Source organism: Xenopus laevis, chromosome 4S, assembly GCF_017654675.1.
Source record: "Xenopus laevis strain J_2021 chromosome 4S, Xenopus_laevis_v10.1, whole genome shotgun sequence".
Lineage (NCBI taxonomy): Eukaryota > Metazoa > Chordata > Amphibia > Anura > Pipidae > Xenopus > Xenopus laevis.
In genome coordinates this window covers 121,060,867-121,079,136 of record NC_054378.1, presented here as the reverse complement: position 1 = coordinate 121,079,136, position 18,270 = coordinate 121,060,867, and the positions used below count along the sequence as shown (strand labels likewise).

The window sequence follows — 18,270 nt, the reverse complement described above, 5'->3', positions numbered from 1 at the left end:
CTTAATCCGATACATCTGTATTGCGCGTCTGTTTGTTGTCTTGCAGGAGTTGGCCGCTTCAGGCGAGCAATTTGACATGGTGTTTATCGATGCCACCGAGCGCAGTCATATAAACTATTACAACCTGATTATGAGCAGCAATATGCTAAAAATGAACGGTGTGATCTGCGTGCAAAACGCATTTGTGAAAGAGCATCATTCTCGGGAATTCATGGCTGATGAGGAGGGATCTGCTGCGGCCAGGAAAGTGACAGAAGTAATTAATTCCGACCCGTCGTTGGAGCAGGTGGGTGCTGTCAGGCGGGGGAGCAGAGGCTCGGTAAAAGACACAATGGGGTTGTTAAAAGGAATCAAAATATAATGTTTATTATTATTATTGTGATTATTATACTTTATTTAGATAGTGCCAACATTTTATGCAGCAATATACAGGGATTATACAACATTCCCATCACCCCCTGCCCCAGTGGAGTTTACAATCTAATCTAATTCGACAGAGGAAGCAGACCCTGCGGTTGCAGAAGGGCCCAGGACTGTATGGGGCCCAGTAAGGCCCTAATTAATGAATTATTTCCATATTAGCAATTTCAATCTCGGTAGAATTTATCAATGTTTTGGGTAACTAAATTGCATTTGCTGTGGGGCCCAGTAACATCTAGTTACGCCACTGGTTCCCACTCACTAGGGACAGTTTTATCAGGAGCCAATTGACCTGTCTGTAGGATTATGGAATGTGGGAGAAAACAGGAGTAACCAGAGAAAATCCAAAATGAAGGGGGGACATACAGACTCCTTGTTGTGCCCAGGCTGGAATTGAACCCAGGAACCCAGTGCTGCAAGTAGGGTTGTCACCTTTTTTTTCCGCAGAAAACGACCCGGCGACGCCAGGGGCAGATCAGTGACGACGGGGACGGGTGACGTTGGGGGCAGGACTGATGACATGGCGATCAGTGATTGGCTGATAGCCATGTCATTCACTTCAATGTCCTGTCCGGATTTTTGGAAATCCGGACAGTAACTTTTCACCCAGGCAGCCCTTCCAAAAACTAGGCTGTCCGGGTGAAATCCAGAAAGATGGAAACCCTAATCTGGGCAGGTGGCAACCCTAGCTGCAAGGCAGCATTTATGGCTAGCTATATACACATCACCCGGTCTGGTCTTAGAAAAGAGTGAGTTCTTTTTCTACGCATTTGACCCCTATGGTTCTCCAAATATCACTGTGTCACCCCATGTCAGAATGGATCATAATCTCAAATACGCTGAGAACCAAACAGCCCCCCACCATCCCAGTTAATAGTGACGTTCTATGGCATTTTACAGTAGCCCCTTTGGCATTTACCAGAATCCACAGATCTGTATATATTCAAGCCCCCAAGAATAAATTCGGACTCTGTAACACTAATGGGATACAGGTATCAGCCTGTTATATTTAATGCTCTGAACCATAATGGATATTTCCGAAATTTGGATGTTCATGCCTTAAAGGGGTGGTTCACCTTTGAGTTAACTTTTAGTATGTTATAGAATGGCTAATTCTAAGCAACTTTCCAATTGGTCTTCATTGCTTAGTTTTTATAGTTTTTTAACGATTTGCCTTTTTTTACTGACTATTTCCAGCTTTCAAAAGTGGGTCCCTGACCCCATCTAAAACAAATGCTTTGTCAGGCTACACATTTATTACCGTATTATTGCTACCTTTTATTACTCATCTTTCTATTCAGTCCCTCTCCTATTCATATTCAAGTCTCTTATTCAAATCAATTTATGGTTGCTACGGTAATTTGGACCCTAGCAACCAAATTTGCTGAAATTGCAAACTGGAGAGCTGCCGAATAAAAAGCTAAATAACTGAAAAACCACAAATAATAAAAAAATTAAAACCAATTGCAAATTGTCTAAGAATATCACTCTCTGCATCATATTAGAAGTTAACTCAAAGGTGAACCACCCCTTTAAAGGGGTGGTTCACCTTTATGTTAACTTTTAATATTTTATAGAATGGCTAATTCTAAGCAACTTTTCAATTGGTGTTCAATTTTTCTTTTTTATAGTTTTTGAACAATAAATTGCCTTTTTCTTCTGACTCTTACTAGTTTTCAAATGGGGGTCACTGACCCCATCTAAAAAACAAATGCTCTGTAAGGCTACAAATGTATTGTAACTGCTACCTTTTATTGCTCATTTTTCTATTCAGGCCTCTCCCATTTATATTTCAGTCTCAACTAGACAATATCTCTTGAAATGGTCTTTTTAGTTGATGGACAAATCGTACATTAAAAGACTAAGTAACCCTTAAAAAAAAAGTGCATGTAAAATTGATGAGGTTGCTATTCTAAGCACGCCGGCGATGTTTCGTGAATTTTTCACCGTTTCGCGAATTTCGCGAATTTTTCAGCAAAGCAAAACGGCGCAAATTCGCCCATCACTATTAATATGAATGAATTTGGTAAAAAAAGCACCACCTACTGGTCAGTTTCCCACCAGTCTGACCACCAGTAGTAGTCAGGGAAGTTGTCAGGAGAAAGAAAGAGGCTGCTCTGATGTTCTTCTGCATATGAAAAAAATTGAAAACCTTTCTCAACTCTTTCCTAAGCTGAAGAACATCAGAGCAGCCTCTTTCTTTCTCCTGACAACTTCCTTGACTACTTGCTGGTCAGACTGGTGGGAAAATGACCAGCAGGTGGCGCTGTTGTCATCAAATTCATTCAAATTAACAGTACCTGTATCCCTTAATAGCTTGGAATAAAAACAAAATAAATAATGAATGTACATTGCAAAAGTGCTTAGAATAGCCCCTCATAAATTTTACATGCACTTATTTTAAAAGTTTATTTATGTTTTAAAAGATTGTTTCAAAATAAGCTTGGTCTAATGATAACAAAAAGATCTTTTATCATAATGTCTATGGTCACCTTTAAAGTGGCCCTGCCCAGGGCTGGTAGGTTTATTACACCTTTGAGCAGGTTAGGACCATAAAATACCTTTGATGGACACATCCAGCCTCCATTTGGACAGCCAAGCTCTGGACCACAGAAGCTCCTGGGTTTGCTGTGTATCCTACTATTTCATTGACTGAAGGGCATGTTAAAAGAATAAGAAAGGCTTTTACCAGAAAATTCTCTTGGATATATTTAATAAATTCTTCTTTCCAGGTGCTGTGCCCAGTGGCCCTTTAACTTTTAAAAAAAAGCATATATTTAAAAAAGAAAAAAGCAATACTATTTAGTCTAAGGAAAAAATCTCCCCTTTAACTCCTAAAACGCCTGCACATTTGTACGAGAATTTATTCACAGTCTTACATGGGATTCATAAAAGGAGCCATTTGCCTGGGGCGATAAAAATGCTAATTGGATTGTGTGCATCTGTATCCGTCAACTTGACATTTTGATAATCGGAAGTCCCTTCTATTTATTATACCGCTGCTTTGCTGAAGAAGACCATGGAATGAAACACAAAATAACTGATTTTACATGAATGGGCTTTTTTTTTTCCCTACAAGCAATTTCATGGAAATTCAAGCAATGCAGCCTGTGTCTTATAGAAAGAGATCTATAAAGATGTCCATTATTCTGGGGGTGAGCATACCAGTGGCGTAACTAGATGTCACTGGGCCCCACAGCAAATTAATTTTAGGACCCCCAACATAAGCAAAGGTTGTCCTGTATTTACCAATATATGTTGAAATTGTTCATTATTTAGGGAGTCATGGGGCCCCTATACCTCCTGGGCCCCCGGCAGCCGCAGAGTCTGCTTCCTCTGTAGTTACCCCCCTTGGACGGCAAACAGGGCTGGACCTGCTGGCATTCGTCGCCCCATCCCCTCCCTTTTATTTGCTCAAATTTTCATCAACAAGAGGAATGGGGATTGGTGCATGGGAAATGTTAAAAAAAACTATTGTATCTCCTCCACATCCCCAGTGTTTATAAATGTGGGTGCGGTTGGGCAGCATGCCGCCCCCTAAATCCTGCTGCCCTAGGCCTGGGCCTTGGTGGCCTTTCCACAAATCCTGGCATGACCGTCCACAGGTCAATATATGAGCTCTCTGACTGCTTAGGAAAATAGCTGAATGGACCAATATATTATAGTTGACCATACTTAGATGGTGAGATAACACTGATCACATGTTAGGATCACAGGAGGATCTGTCGAAACTGACTCTTATGGGTGCCTAGAATTGAAATTGGCAAAGCTGGAAGAGGAAGGACTGTACACACCAGTAGAAGGCACCAAATCCAGGATTCAGTTCAGGGAATCTTAGGGACGGAGAGGGAAATCGCGTGATTTATTGTCACAAAACAAGGAGCTAAAAAATGTTTTCCCCTTCTCACTTCTAATTTGCATATGCAAATTAGGATTCAGTTCAGTAGAATTTTTCATAAAGGATTTAGGGGCTCGGCCGAATCCAAAATAGTGGATTCGGTGCATCCCTAATAGAAGGATCCAGACTTCTTTCAAATGACATCATTTTAATAGGATCTGTTCCTGTAGAGATGGGTCTAGTGGACAATAGACCTTCCACATGGAATAAAGCTGGATGGCACTGCCCTACTACTAAGGGAGGTGGCATTTGTGTAGGACTTTCCTCTCAATGGACTCAAAGCATGGCAGCTAACGATGAACCAGAAGTAAGGGAAAGTAAATTTTTACTCAGGGAAAGGCCCTATCATTCAGACTGGACTTAACAAGTAGATGCTAATTGGTTATTGATTTAGGTTACTGCTCCGCCACCATAAATTTATCCCATGGCTTGTTTAGTGGGACACTTGACATTGGAAGCAGAGGTTTGCCTGTGACTTCAGCGCACATTCACCTAATATTCACATACCAGAGGGCACTGGGTAATCAGTATAGGTGGATTTGGCTACAAGGTTAATGAAATCAGAAGGAGTTGGATTACAGAATATAGGAAATTATTGGAAGGTATTGGGCTGAGAAATGAGCAGGTCATGGTCGGAATAATGTGGAACCCTTTTGTAGGCAAGTAGAAACTGTGTTCTAGATGAAAATGCCTTTATCCTCAGGGCTCCCAGATACAATAAATAATGCATCCTTTGTTTAATTTCTAAAGGTGACTTTACCCATAGATGGTTCCATCATTGTTGCAAGAAGGAGATTTGTTCCTCCATCTGGAGATGTGAAGGTAACGGGCATTTGCATGTGATGGTCTAGGAGAACCTTTGTTACTACTCGTAAGGCTCAAGCAGCTTTATGATCTGCATTAACATAAAGACTATCAATTCTGTTTTTGTTTACCCGAGACAGGATGTCATTGTAAAGGACGATGTGTTCTGGGGCTATAAAGGTCTTCCTATTTTGGACCGAATGCGATTGGATGGAAAGGTGGCTTATGTGACTGGTGGAGGTCAGGGTATTGGCAGAGCCTTTGCACATGCTTTAGGGGAAGCAGGAGCCAATGTTGCCGTTGTAGACCTGATGCTTGAAAAAGCAGAGGCTGTTGTCTTTGAACTACACCTAAAGGGTAAGTAAAACATTAACTTGTGCCCAGAGGATGTTACTAGGCCCTTGACCTGACTACCGATATCATTGAGATTTTTCATTTGGAGTCCCAATAAGCCATCTACACTCCTGAGCCCCTTCACATTACTTACAGTCCCAAAGTTTGACACCTCTTATCCACTTTGCTTTTCTGTGGTTAAAATTGTTTCCAGACCAAATCATTTGTCTTACATAGAACCCCCTGTGTCTTTTTATGGGAAGATATCTCATAGACCCAGGACCCAAATGCCTTAAGGTGCCATTGCTTTACCCCTGTGCCACATTGTTATCTAAAAATAGAGAGAATTATTGGGTTACTGGAGATAATCTTGAATGTATTACAGGTATGGGATCCGTTATCCGGAAACCCGTTATTCAGAGAGCTCCGAATCTATCCAATAGACTCAATTTTATCCAAATAATCCATATATTAAAAAATGATTTCCTTTTTCTCTGTAATTATAAAACTTGATTCCAACTAAGATATAATTAATCCTTATTGGAAGCAGAATTGGTTTTATTTGTTAATGTGATTTTCTAGTAGACTTGAGGTATGAAGATCCAAATTATGAAAAGATCTATTATCCGGGAAAACACCAGGTCCCGAGCATTCTGGATAACAGGTCCCCACTGTTTTATATGCTTTTCCATCGTTAAATATAAATTCTAGAAAGCATTTTAGTGTTATTATATAAATTTCAGGCAATGGTTTACCCAGTGTCTGTATATTAGAATTCTAGTTGCACTCTAAAAATATTTGTAAGAACATTCTCCCCCCCCCAAATTATTTGAGAACTTGCTTTCTTGCTTCTGACCAGCAGGTGGCACTGCACCACAACAATAAAACATTTAGCTCACAATGAAGCATCTACAACTTCGACAGTAATAATTGATGGTCTGCAAACGTGTATTTTATCAGGACCGAGAGCCCGCACTGCTGTGTACTTTCACCATTTGTGCATTCAAGAACTAATAAATAAGTGTATAAATATTTCTAATCTCAAAAAGTATAAATATTCTTCCCCAAAACTTTTTATTTCTGTATCCTTGCCAATGATGTGTAATCTATACCAAACCTTTCTGTAGGAATAAAATCGGTTGCCATAGCAGCGGATATTAGCAAAGAAGAAGATGTGAAAAGGATTGTAGATACAATTGTGACTAATTGGGGGAGAATTGACATAGCATGTAATAACGCTGGGATTAATATGAATTCGGCGAGCGAAGATACCACGTTGCAAGAGTGGGACAAAACATTCAATGTGAACCTGCGGGGCCTTTTTATGTGCTGTCAGGTGGGTATCACTGTTTTCTCTGATGGCCTGTGGCCTGTATGGGATCCATTCTGGATAGCAGGTCCCATACCTGTAATACACATGCACACACATATTCATTTCTAATTGGGTGCATGCCTCAGACTCCAGCTTGAACAAACAAAGCATGCAGCACTGCAATGAAATATAAAATATGCAAATTGAAGCAGCAAAAAGTATACATAACAGTTTCAAGACTTGCGTCCTGTAAGGCATCTATCATCTATCTATCTATCTATCTATCTATCTATCTATCTATCTATCTATCTATCTATCTATCTATCTATCTATCTATCTATCTATCTATCTATCTATCTATCTATCTATCTATCTATCTGTATATATATCTATTTATATATTTTAGAGGCATGAGGCCATATACAGTGCTTTTTTACAGGTCATGGAACTCTAAGGTGACTTAAGATGCCTTAAAATTTTGCAACACGGGGTGCATTATTCATCATAATTCATGTTTCAGGGAATCATATGACAGAAATTGCATATTTTATCCAAATAGTCCAAATTTTTAGAAATGATATCCTTCTCTGTAATAATAAAACAGTAGCTTGTACTTGATCCAAACTAAACTATATTGATCCTCAGGGCCAGAACAAAAGGTAGGCAGAAAAGGCAGCCGCCTAGGGTACAACGAAAGGGGGGCGCTGGGAAGGTACCTGTCTTCTGCCTACCCCTAGTCAGGCCTGGACTGGGAGTCAAAATAGGCCCTGTAATTCCAAGTACACAGAGGCCCAAACAGACCCCTACCAGCCCACTATATGGTAACTTTCTATGGAGCCGCACAGCAGCCCCTCTGGCATTTGCCAGAATCCACAGATTGCCAGTCTGGGCCTGCCCCTAGTCCATGTTTTCTGTTTTCCCCTGCCTCCCTCCCCTCCAGCACTCTCTCCCCATACCCTTCTGCTCTCTCCTCTACCCTCCAATGCTCTCTCCCCTCATTTCCGAGGCTCTCTCCCCTCCCCTCTGGCTCTCTCTCCCCTCCCCTTTGGCTCTCTCTCCCCTCCAGTGCTTTCTCCTTTCCCCTCCGGTGATCTCTCCCCTCCACTGCTCTCTCCTCTTGCCTCCTGCTCTCTACCCTCTCCTCCCTTCTGATGCTCTCTCTCCTCCCCTCCTGCTCTCTCTCGCCTCCCCTCCGGTGCTCTCTCCCCTCCCCTCCTGCTCTCTCGCCTCCCCTCCGGTGCTCTCTCCCCTCCCCTTCCAATGCTCTCTCTCCTCCCCTCCTGCTCTCTTTCCCCTCCGGTGCTCTCTCTCTCTCCCCACCCTTCTGAAGCTCAATTCCCTCCCTTTCCGATGCTCTCCTCTCCCTTCTGGCCTAGGGCGCCTGGTCGGCTTGGCCCAGTGCTGTTAATCCTTATTGGAAGCAAAACCAGCCTATTGGGTTTATGAGATTTTCTAGTAGACTTAAGGTATGACGATCCAAATTACAAAAAGATCTCCAACCTTGTTCCTTGGAATCCCCTTCTTATCTCCTTACATTTTTATATAAATAAAGCTTATATTATTCTCTCTCTCTCCAGGGCTGGATTTGTGGCAAGGCCACAAAGGCCCGGGACTAGGGAGGCACGATTTCAGGGGCGGCATGCCACCCCAGCTGCACCATCTGCAAATGCACTGAGTACCACACACATGGAAAATTGCATACATGTTCTTACCGAGTGCGTGCAGTCCTCAGATCCGCAGATAGGTTCAAGTGAAGTGTGCGAGTGTCCATTCGTACATGCGCGCTTGCGCACGAGGGATGGCGGAGCAGAAAAACTATAGCCGGCCTAGGGGCCCCAAAAAAAAAATCCGGCCCTCGCTCTGATTTTTTTCCACTAAATGTTTCCTGACAATGATATTACTTCGATAGTTGGAGCTATAAAGTGTTTAGAAAAAAACAAAAAGAACATTTATATATTTTTTGTAATTTCTCCCATATGTTACTGTCATATACCCACAGTCGAGTTATGATCTCCAACGGATACAGCCCATTAGAATACTTATATTTTGCAGAAGGTCTGAGAATTAAAATAGGCCGTGGCATTTCAGGTACACAGAGGCCCAATTAGCCCACACAGAGGCCTAAACAGCCCCCACCAGCCCACTAAATAGTAACTTTCTATGGCACCTTATAGCAGCCCCTCTGGTATTTGCCAGAACCCACAGATTGCCAGTCCGGGCCTGTTTTGCAGTGTTTTCTTAAGTGGGAAAATCCAAAAATGACCGAGGGCCCTTTTAGAAGCAACAGAGAACTACAACTGAAATACTTCTCAGATGCAAAGTAAATGAATGCTTTGAATAGCCTTTGAAGCGTGGCCTTTCTGTGCTATTTCTTAATCATTAATTAGGATTAACAAACGGAAACTGCTAATTAATTAAAGATTTCGGGTTTCCATTGAATAATGTATAGATGCCTGCTGCCAAAATCAAAGAGATGTAATGCCCCCCCTTTTTTTTAAAAAAAAAAAAAAAAAAAGCAATCAACACCACTTCTCTAGGTTGTTATCAGTGGGGTTTTTTTCTTTCATTTTTTTTTTGGTTCTGAGCTCAGTGCTAAAAATTTTGTGTTTAGAGGCAAGAGCTGTTCATTATCGTGTCATACTCTGTCAACCCACCAAAAAAAAGGGAGGGACGATGACCCTTTTAATTGTCTCCGTAGGCTGCGGGCCGCGTAATGCTGAGTCAAGGATATGGCAAGATAATTAATACAGCGTCTATGGCAAGTTTAATAGGTAAGTGATGAGTCTTGACAGTTGTGCTTTGGAACTCTTAGTTTAATTAGTAATCATGCCATCTGATTTAATTAAGCATGTATTGGGAAGTGGTAAATCACTGACACTTTGTATCAGGTCAAAAATATATTAGCAAACACTTATGGCTTTTTTTAAAGACTTGTCACACAGTTCCACACCTGTATGATCCGATGCGATAAGTATATCGATGCAACAGCTCCGAGCAGGCCAAGTTTTGTTGTGTAAACCAATCACAACGCCATATGACAGCAGCACTTTATAGAGATTAGATATAATTTATATTGATCCTTGCCCCAGTGGAGCTTACAATCATAAACAAACTAGGGTCTGTTACATCAGGATCCATTTAACCTGCCTGGAGGAATGAACACAGAGAATATACAAACTCCTTGCAGACATTGTGCACTGGCTTGGATTGAATTTAGGACCCAACTCTGCAAGGTAGACGTGCTAACCATATATTTTGGCAGTCAAGTCGGGAGCTTAGGATCATGTTAAAGGGGTTGTTCACCTTTAAATTAACTTTTAGTATGGTGTAGTGCAGGGATCCCCAGCTTTTTGAACCCGTGAGCAACATTCAGAAGTAAAAGGAGTTGGGGAGCATCACTATTATGGAAAATGTTCACAGCCAAATAAGTGCTGTGATTGGCCATTTGGTAGCCCCTATGTGGCTTGTCAACCTACATTAAGGCTCTGTTTGGCAGTGCACCTGGTTTTTCTACAACCAAAACTTGCCTCCAAGCCTGCAATTCAAAAATAATCACCTGCTTTGAGGCCACTGGGAGCAACATCCAAGGGGTAAGAGAGGAACATGTTACTCACGAGCTACTGGTTGGGGATCACTAATGTAGAGAGTGATATTCTTTGCCATTGGTTTTTATTTTTTATTATTTGTAGTTTTTGAGTTATTTAGATTTTTATTCAACAGCCCTCCAGTTTGCAGTTTTATCAATCTGGCAGCTAAGGTCTTAGCAATCAAACAAGTCTTATAAGGCTACATTCACCTTTAGAGGCTTGCCATAGCTGGAGGGGAGCAGACATTCCTCCTTTATATAAATTAAAAAACAAAAATGTTGCTCTTGTTGCGCAGTAAAAGAATGTGTCATTTTGTGCTTTATATTTTGTGCTTTATATTTTCTGCTTTATATTTTCTGCTTTGAGGCTGAAATGACAAGACAAATGCCTTGGCTGTCTTGTCTTAAAACTGTCCCTGCCATGGCAATACAACTGTTATCTGTAATTACTAAGCTAGTCGTACAACAATTGTCATGAGTATTGTAATCCCCCAGCCAGAGAACTGAACTGGAAATGATATTCTGAGCAGGATCTATTGCCTGCGTATAGAACAGGATATGGTCCTGTGAATATTAGCTCTCCAAATTCACCATAAAGCATATAATACATGATTGAATACTCTGAATACTATGATATTGGTACCTAAGTTTCTCACCCTTAACTTCCAAATTGCTTTAACTTGGTGCACGTCCAACAGCTTCCACCTTCCATCCATTCAGTCAAACCATATTAGATATTGACAGCAACAGTCAGTAATTTCATTTCTTAAAATGCCTTTATTAGGACATGGTCTCTGACCCCAAACATTTGGCAACGTTTCAGACCGTCCTCTGTCTTTTTTCAAGCCAGTGGCTTGAAAAAAGACAGAGGATGGTGTAGAATTCCCCTTTGCTCCTTTATGATAATGTTCCTTCTAAAAGCAAAGGACACTTTGACTGTTGAAGGATGACTGAACTTCTCCCGGTATGTCTCAAACATCCATGGAAAGTTGTTGAACATGCAAATCTGGTGCTGGCTTGCCATGGGTCTAGACAAGAAGCTTAGTAAAGCCGCCAGAAAAGTAATGGACAACCATGCCCCCTTATTTGTGGAAGCCTAGTCTAGAATTCCCTCGGTTCCTTTATGATATTGTTCTTTCTCATGGAGCAAGATATCTAGATCTTCTAAAAGCAAAGGACACTTTCACTGTTAAAGGATGACTGAACTTTTCTCCCATCTGTCTCAAACACCCCTGGAAAGTTGTTGAACATGCATATCTGGTGCTGGCTTGCCATGGGTCTAGACAAGAAGCTTAGTAAAGCCCCCAGAAAAAAAATGGACAATAGTGCCAGCTTATTTGTTTATGCCTAGTGTAGAATTTCCCTTTGCTCCTTTATGATATTGTTCTTTCTCATGGAGAAAGATATCCAGATCTTCTAAAAGCAAAGGACACATTGACTGTTAAAGAATGACTGAACTTTTCTCCCCGTCTGTCTCAAACACCCCTGGAAAGTTGTTGAACATGAAAATCTGGTGCTGGCTTGCCATGGGTCTAGACAAGAAGCTTAGTAAAGCCCCCAGAAAAGAAATGGACAACTGTGACCCCTTATTTGTGGAAGCCTAGTCTAGAATTCCCTTGGCTCCTTTATGATATTGTTCTTTCTCATGGAGCAAGATATCCAGATCTTCTAAAAACAAAGGACACTTTGACTGTTGAAGGATGTCTGAACTTCTCTCCCGTCTGTCTCAAACACCCCTGGAAAGTTGTTGAGCATGCAAATCTGGTGCATTAAGTGAGAAGTATGTGCAATATTTGTCTAGTAATTTTCACTTTATTCCAGAATGTCCTGCCAGTTGTTACATTTCATTAAGGTTGCCAACAGGTGTCTTGACTAGGCCTTTGCTGTATCAGCAGTGTCGTCAAAGTGCCAATAAACCATTAAAGCATATGGAGTGAAATCCCTACTGCTGAGCTAATCTGGAAGGCTGGTGTTCCGAGGCCTGTGGAATAAAAATTGATCAATTACACAAATTAAGCATAGCCCTTCAGGAATTTGTTTTATTGGTCTGGACATCTGTTTCAGTATTGTCCAAATCCAAAAATCAAACGGGGCTCGGGGCTGCCAAGTTAGACAAGAAAATCCAGTAGCTATAAAAGTACAACTGAAAACCGCGACGTTAATATTACGTCCATCTGCTGAGTGTTATAGAAATATGCAGGCTTTTTTATTTTCTTGGGAATAACGTTTATTTTTACTGTGCCCAGTGTGACATTAGACAGCATTCTGCTCGCTTTATTGCAGAACAAACTATAAACGTTTCTTCAAAAATGCATTTATAATTGTGTTACGAGTCCTTGGTTAAGTGTCCGCGCCACCTGCCCTATTTATAATTAAAAACAGGATTTGATTTTAAATAATCAGAACAGGGGCTATAAAATGAGTCATAATTAGATTAGATTTTTTATTTTAAATGTCATTATTTTGGACATTTTAAATAAACTTGCTTGTTAATGCTTCAAAGTTGCAGGAATGTAAAAAAATAATGATTAAACGCAGAATGTGATCATTAGATGTTGAATGGTGGTATATGGAGACAATCCTAGTACAGATGGAGCCATTTTTATTGACAAATTGGGACCTTTTCCTTGGTGTGCCACATGTTGTGGTTGACATATTTACCTATGGACTTGCTTGGAGACACGTCTATTAAAAAAATAAAAAAAAGTCCTGTGCTCCATGTATAACCAAGACAAGCATTCAAGTCACCTGCTGGTTGTTATAATCACTGACTCTAACAAACAATAGAGCTAAACTGGCCATGTGCAAGCCCATGTTGCCTATTGACTTAATTGAGCAACAAAAGAGCTAAGCTGACCATGAACAAGCCCATGTTGCCTATTGATTTAACCAAAACTATCTAGCCATTGTCTATCTATCTTGGCCTCAATGTGATGCAATTGTTGGCCCAGAGGCCAAAAAAATGTGTCTGAGTTTAGTCCACCGCTGGCGTAGACAGATTGGGAGTGTTAATGGAGAAGGACCCTACTACTTCTTGTACTCTTAATACTTAGCACCTAATCTTGATTGTAATGTTATATTGTTTGAGGCCACCATCACTTCATGTTTTTATCAGGTCCATACTAAGAACTGAAAAGGCCACAACTACATACATACTTAAGTGATCAGGTACCAGTCAGCACCATATAAGCATTATCAAGTTCAACTCTTCTAAACGATACTGTATATAAATAGGCTATAGGCCGCAGTGATCCCCAACCAGTAGCTCGTGAGCAACATGTTGCTTCCCTACCCCTTGGATGTTGCTCCCAGTGGCCTCAAAGCAGCTGCTTATTTTTGAATTCCAGGCTTGGAAGCAAGTTTTGGTGCATAAAAAACAGTGGCACTGCCAACCAGAGCCTCAATGTAGGTTGGCAATCCACATAAGGGCTACCAAATGGCAATCACAGCACTTACTTGGCACCCCAAGAACATTTTTCATGCTAGTGTTGCTCCCCAACTCCTTTTAGTTCTGAATGTTGCTCACGGGTTCAAAAGGTTGGGGATCCCTGCTATAGGGGATTGTATGCTCCTTTGAAACTACAACTTTCAACACCCACCAAGGCTTTTAGGGAAGGTAAGAATATATGAGACTATAAAAAGAGCTTTCAGCTACTCTGCAAAATACAAAGAGGTGATCAACCAAAATGACAGGTAGGGTGAGGTTTGAGGAGAAAAGCTTCTTACCTCTCCCATATAATCCTGAAAGCTTAGTTTTAAGATCAGTTAGGGTGAGATTTGGGGCAAATGTGACCTGCATATTCGAGGAACTATGGCTGATACCAATACCAATAAAACAAAAACTACAGAGCATTAATGGCATTAAAGTAACCAATATATCATAGAATAATGTGTGTGTTCCTCTACATCAAGGATCTACAACCTTTTAAAACCCGTGAGCAACATTCACAAGTAAAAGGAGTTGGGGAGCAACACATGCATGAAAAAATGTTCTTGGGCTGCCAAATAAGTGCTGTGATTGGCCATTTGGTAGCCCCTTTGTGGATTGTAAACCTACCAAGCCTAGAATTCAAAAATAATCACCTGCTTTGAGGCCACTGGGAGCAACATTCAAGGGGTGGGAGAGCAACATGCTACTCACGAGCTACTAGTTGGGGATTACTGCCTACATATATTGGAAAGAACCCATGCAGATATGGTCCTTATGAACAAGATGGCGTCTGTGTAAAAACAAAATGGCAGGTGCTAAAGGTTAAATGGTGGATCAGAGTCAAACGCTTCAAAATGTGAAAGCTCTTTTGTGTTTGCAGTTAAGGGGTGGAACTCTTGTACGAACCAGATGATTTTCCTGTCACCGTTTTAACTGGCGAGAGTAATTTTCAGTCATTTAGCAAATTCTCCGTTGCATTGAGTTCTCTTTTTATTCAATGAAACCTTCACAAGACCTGGAAGATTTGATCTGAGGCACAAAGATGGCTTGTTTGTGATCCGGCGCGGCGGGGATTGATGTGAGACGCTACAGAAGAAAGCCGTGTATTAGATAAAGCACAAGCGTGTTTGCAAGATACAACAGAGAGAGTACGAGCAATCATCTGTCCCACGGCCGTCACAGGCGTTTGAACAAATAACAGGCTTTCACGTTCTCACAGATCTCAGTTTGTTTGTTGTCAGTGTATACACAGACACGACACGGTTTGATCGCTTCAAATTCAGCACATGATCCGGCGGTGGCAAAGTCTGTTTTCACAGTGTGTTAGCTGAAATAGTAAATCCTTATTCTTCAGTGGAATTCTGACCTTCCCAGGTTCTCCGTTGTCACACAGTTTGGGAGTAGATGTAAAATACAAATTTGCTTTTAGGGCAGTGATGCCCAACATGAAGCCAGTGTCTACACTTGAGGCGTCTGAACCAAGGGATACACCAGCAAGCCTAATTATGCTTAAAGGGATACTGTCATGGGAAAACATGTTTTTTTGCAAACACATCAGTTAATAGTGCTGCTCCAGCAGAATTCTGCACTGAAATCCATTTTTCAAAAGAGCAAACAGATTTTGTTATATTCAATATTGAAATCTGATATGGGGCTAGACATATTGCCAATTTCCCAGCTGCCTCCAGTCATGTGCTCTGATAAACTTCAATCACTCTTTACTGCTGTACTGCAAGTTGGAGTGATATCGCCCCCTCCCTTCCCCCCCCAGCAGCCTAACAACAGAACAATGGGAAGGTAACAAGATAGCAACTCTCTAACACAAGATAACAGCTCCCTGGAAGATCTAAGAACAACACTAAATAGTAAAAGCTAAGTCCCACTGAGACACATTCAGTTACATTTAGTAGGAGAAATAACAGCCTGCCAGAAAGTAATTCCATCCTAAAGGGCAGACACAAGTCACATGACTGGGGCTGCTGGGAAACTTACAAAATGTCTAGCCCCATGTCAGATTTCAAAATTGAATATAAAAAAATCTGTTTGCTCTTTTGAGAAATGGATTTCAGTGCAGAATTCTGCTGGATCAGCACTATTAACTGATGTGTTTTGGAAAAAACATGTTTTTCCATGACAGTATCCCTTTAAGTGCTCAGAAGTATTTGTATAAAGGCTTACTTATAATGGGATAGTGTGAGGAAAGTACCTGGTGGTCTAACGGGGGTGCAACAGGGATGCCCATTGCACATTGTGGGGTTGGACACCAAGGGGTGAGACAAAGAGAAATCATGAGTGCACTCTCTCTCTATAGCTTTGACCGGCCTCAATTTGTACAGTGCTTGGACTAACCTACCTTCAAGAGTTGACCAACTGCTACAAATGATATGCAACTATTATTTTGCCAGCACATAAATTCAGCCTGAGTCAATTACATTAAATACGATTTACAAAAATTGGTGTTAGTTAAATATTACAAAATATATGCGCTCACAAATTGCCTCCAGGCATCTCATTTAGCCTCCTACACTACCTACTCTGTACTAAATATTGAAGTGTATTTGAAAACATTTAAAACATTTAAACCCCTATCGATAATGTGACTGAGCTGTAGACTTATATGTGACTGAGTGGTAGAACTGTGTCTACTTACTTTTTGTACTCAGGAGATACAACAACAACAACATGCATTATGTGCATTATGTACAACTGAGTGGTGGAACCATGTTCACTTACCCTTTGCTCAGAAACTCGAGTAGGACCATCAAGGAAGCTTTAAAGTCCCAACTAATGTATTAAAATACACCTGTGCCCGAAACTCTTTCTTTAAGCTGAGTGGCAGCTAGAACCAATACTGAACTGCAATAAACCACCATGGGGCAGAAGCCTCTAGTAGACGGGGAGGCCCAAATTTCAGATGACTTAGTTACTAGTCTATAGCAAGGCCTGTAGGTATCTAGTTACACCCCATTGCATATATGCTTTAGGGATAGGCAAATGTTTTCGCTGCAGAAATGACGCCCATAGACTTGTATGGCATTGTGCGTAAAAAAAAGACGTGCGTCAAAAAAAAAAAAAAAATTTGTGACGCCCGCAGACTTTAATGGGTGTCGGCAAAATTTCGCCGGCGGCGAATTTTTGACGAAACGGGTCAAATTCGCCCATCCCTATGCTTGAACATTTCTTGCTTTGGACCATCATGTAATTACAAATTCTAAGCGGGAATTAGAGAATTTTAATTTAAAATTTTGAAATTAACAGTAGTGATGGGTGAATTTGTCCTGTTTCACTTTGCCGAAAAATTTGTGGCAATTTGATGTGCGCCAATGTTGTCCAATTGCATTAAAGTCAATGGGCGTGCTTTAAATTGTCTGCATATTTTCGCGGCAGTTTCGCGTATTTATTCGCCGGTGGGAATTCGCCACAATTTCGCACCTGGAGAATAAATCACTAATTAACAGGGTAGAGTTTTCCTTTAGAATGTTGACTGTTGTGATATATAACCTAATAGCAAATCCTTTTAAATGTAGGATATTGATGTAGCGTGCTATTCTACCTTCCGTTTAATTTCTACAACAGCTGTATTTGCCATCCCTGCTTTCCATGGATATGATCGAGTTTTCCGTTCAGATGCCTTTCTCATAAAAAACAATTACATGGACTTCGCTTTCTCCGTGCTAACAGCACGCTCCTCCAGAGGCTTATTTTCCATACACTAAGCTGCCTCTCAGAATAAACATCTCCTGTGACGGCTTAAATGAGCCTCGTGAAAACACTGAATGAACCTCCTGATAAGCCACAGGCAGCTGGATGAGGCTTTTCATCTACTGAATTGTGAGTTTAGCCAAGCGCCGCTCAGGGCCTGTTTCAAGGAAGGACGTTTTGCTTGGGGTCTCAAACCTTGGAAAGAAAATGCTTTGAGACTGGATGTCCCCATAATGAATTCTAAAAGCGTGTATCCATTATTATACAACATCATTATTTGTACTTGTATGAACTGAAAGGGCAGCAGCCTGTTTCAGTGATTATCACTGGGGTCCTGAGTTTCATTCCAGCCACTCTGCAAGGATTTGTGTGTCTTTGCAGGTGCTTTTTGTGCAATCTGTGTTACCGGCTTTGAGATTTAATGTAGCTAGAGCCTTACTGTGGACAATAATAGTACCAGAGCGTTTACAATTCAGAGGGCAACAGAACCAGCTCCACTAGGAACAGCAATAAAATATTACTGTGTATGTAAAATGTACTGAGTACCTAGAAAGTGTACTGATCACACACACTGTTCTCTTTCAGTATGATTTATAGTAATGTTCTCTGCAACAGACCATGTCCTACTGTTTCATTCTTTTCTTTCAGTCCCTCACCCCCAGAAGCAGTTAGCGTACAACACATCCAAAGCCGGGGTGGTGAAGTTGACTCAGACTTTGGGAACAGAATGGATTGACAGAGGAGTAAGGGTTAACTGCATATCACCGTAAGTATCATTGTGCAAA

At 41.1% G+C, this 18,270-nt stretch overlaps 1 protein-coding gene across 2 annotated transcripts in view; it reads left to right on the top strand.

Moving 5' to 3' along the window:
* MGC147226.S (uncharacterized protein mgc147226 S homeolog) overlaps positions 1–18,270 on the top strand; it is a 56,799-nt gene that overhangs the window by 23,860 nt on the left and 14,669 nt on the right. For both annotated transcript variants that reach the window (XM_018259292.2, NM_001127737.1), the window contains 6 exon segments: positions 47–286; positions 5,069–5,140; positions 5,263–5,479; positions 6,583–6,791; positions 9,466–9,538; positions 18,134–18,251. In XM_018259292.2, the coding sequence (XP_018114781.1) occupies positions 47–286; positions 5,069–5,140; positions 5,263–5,479; positions 6,583–6,791; positions 9,466–9,538; positions 18,134–18,251 (929 nt within the window).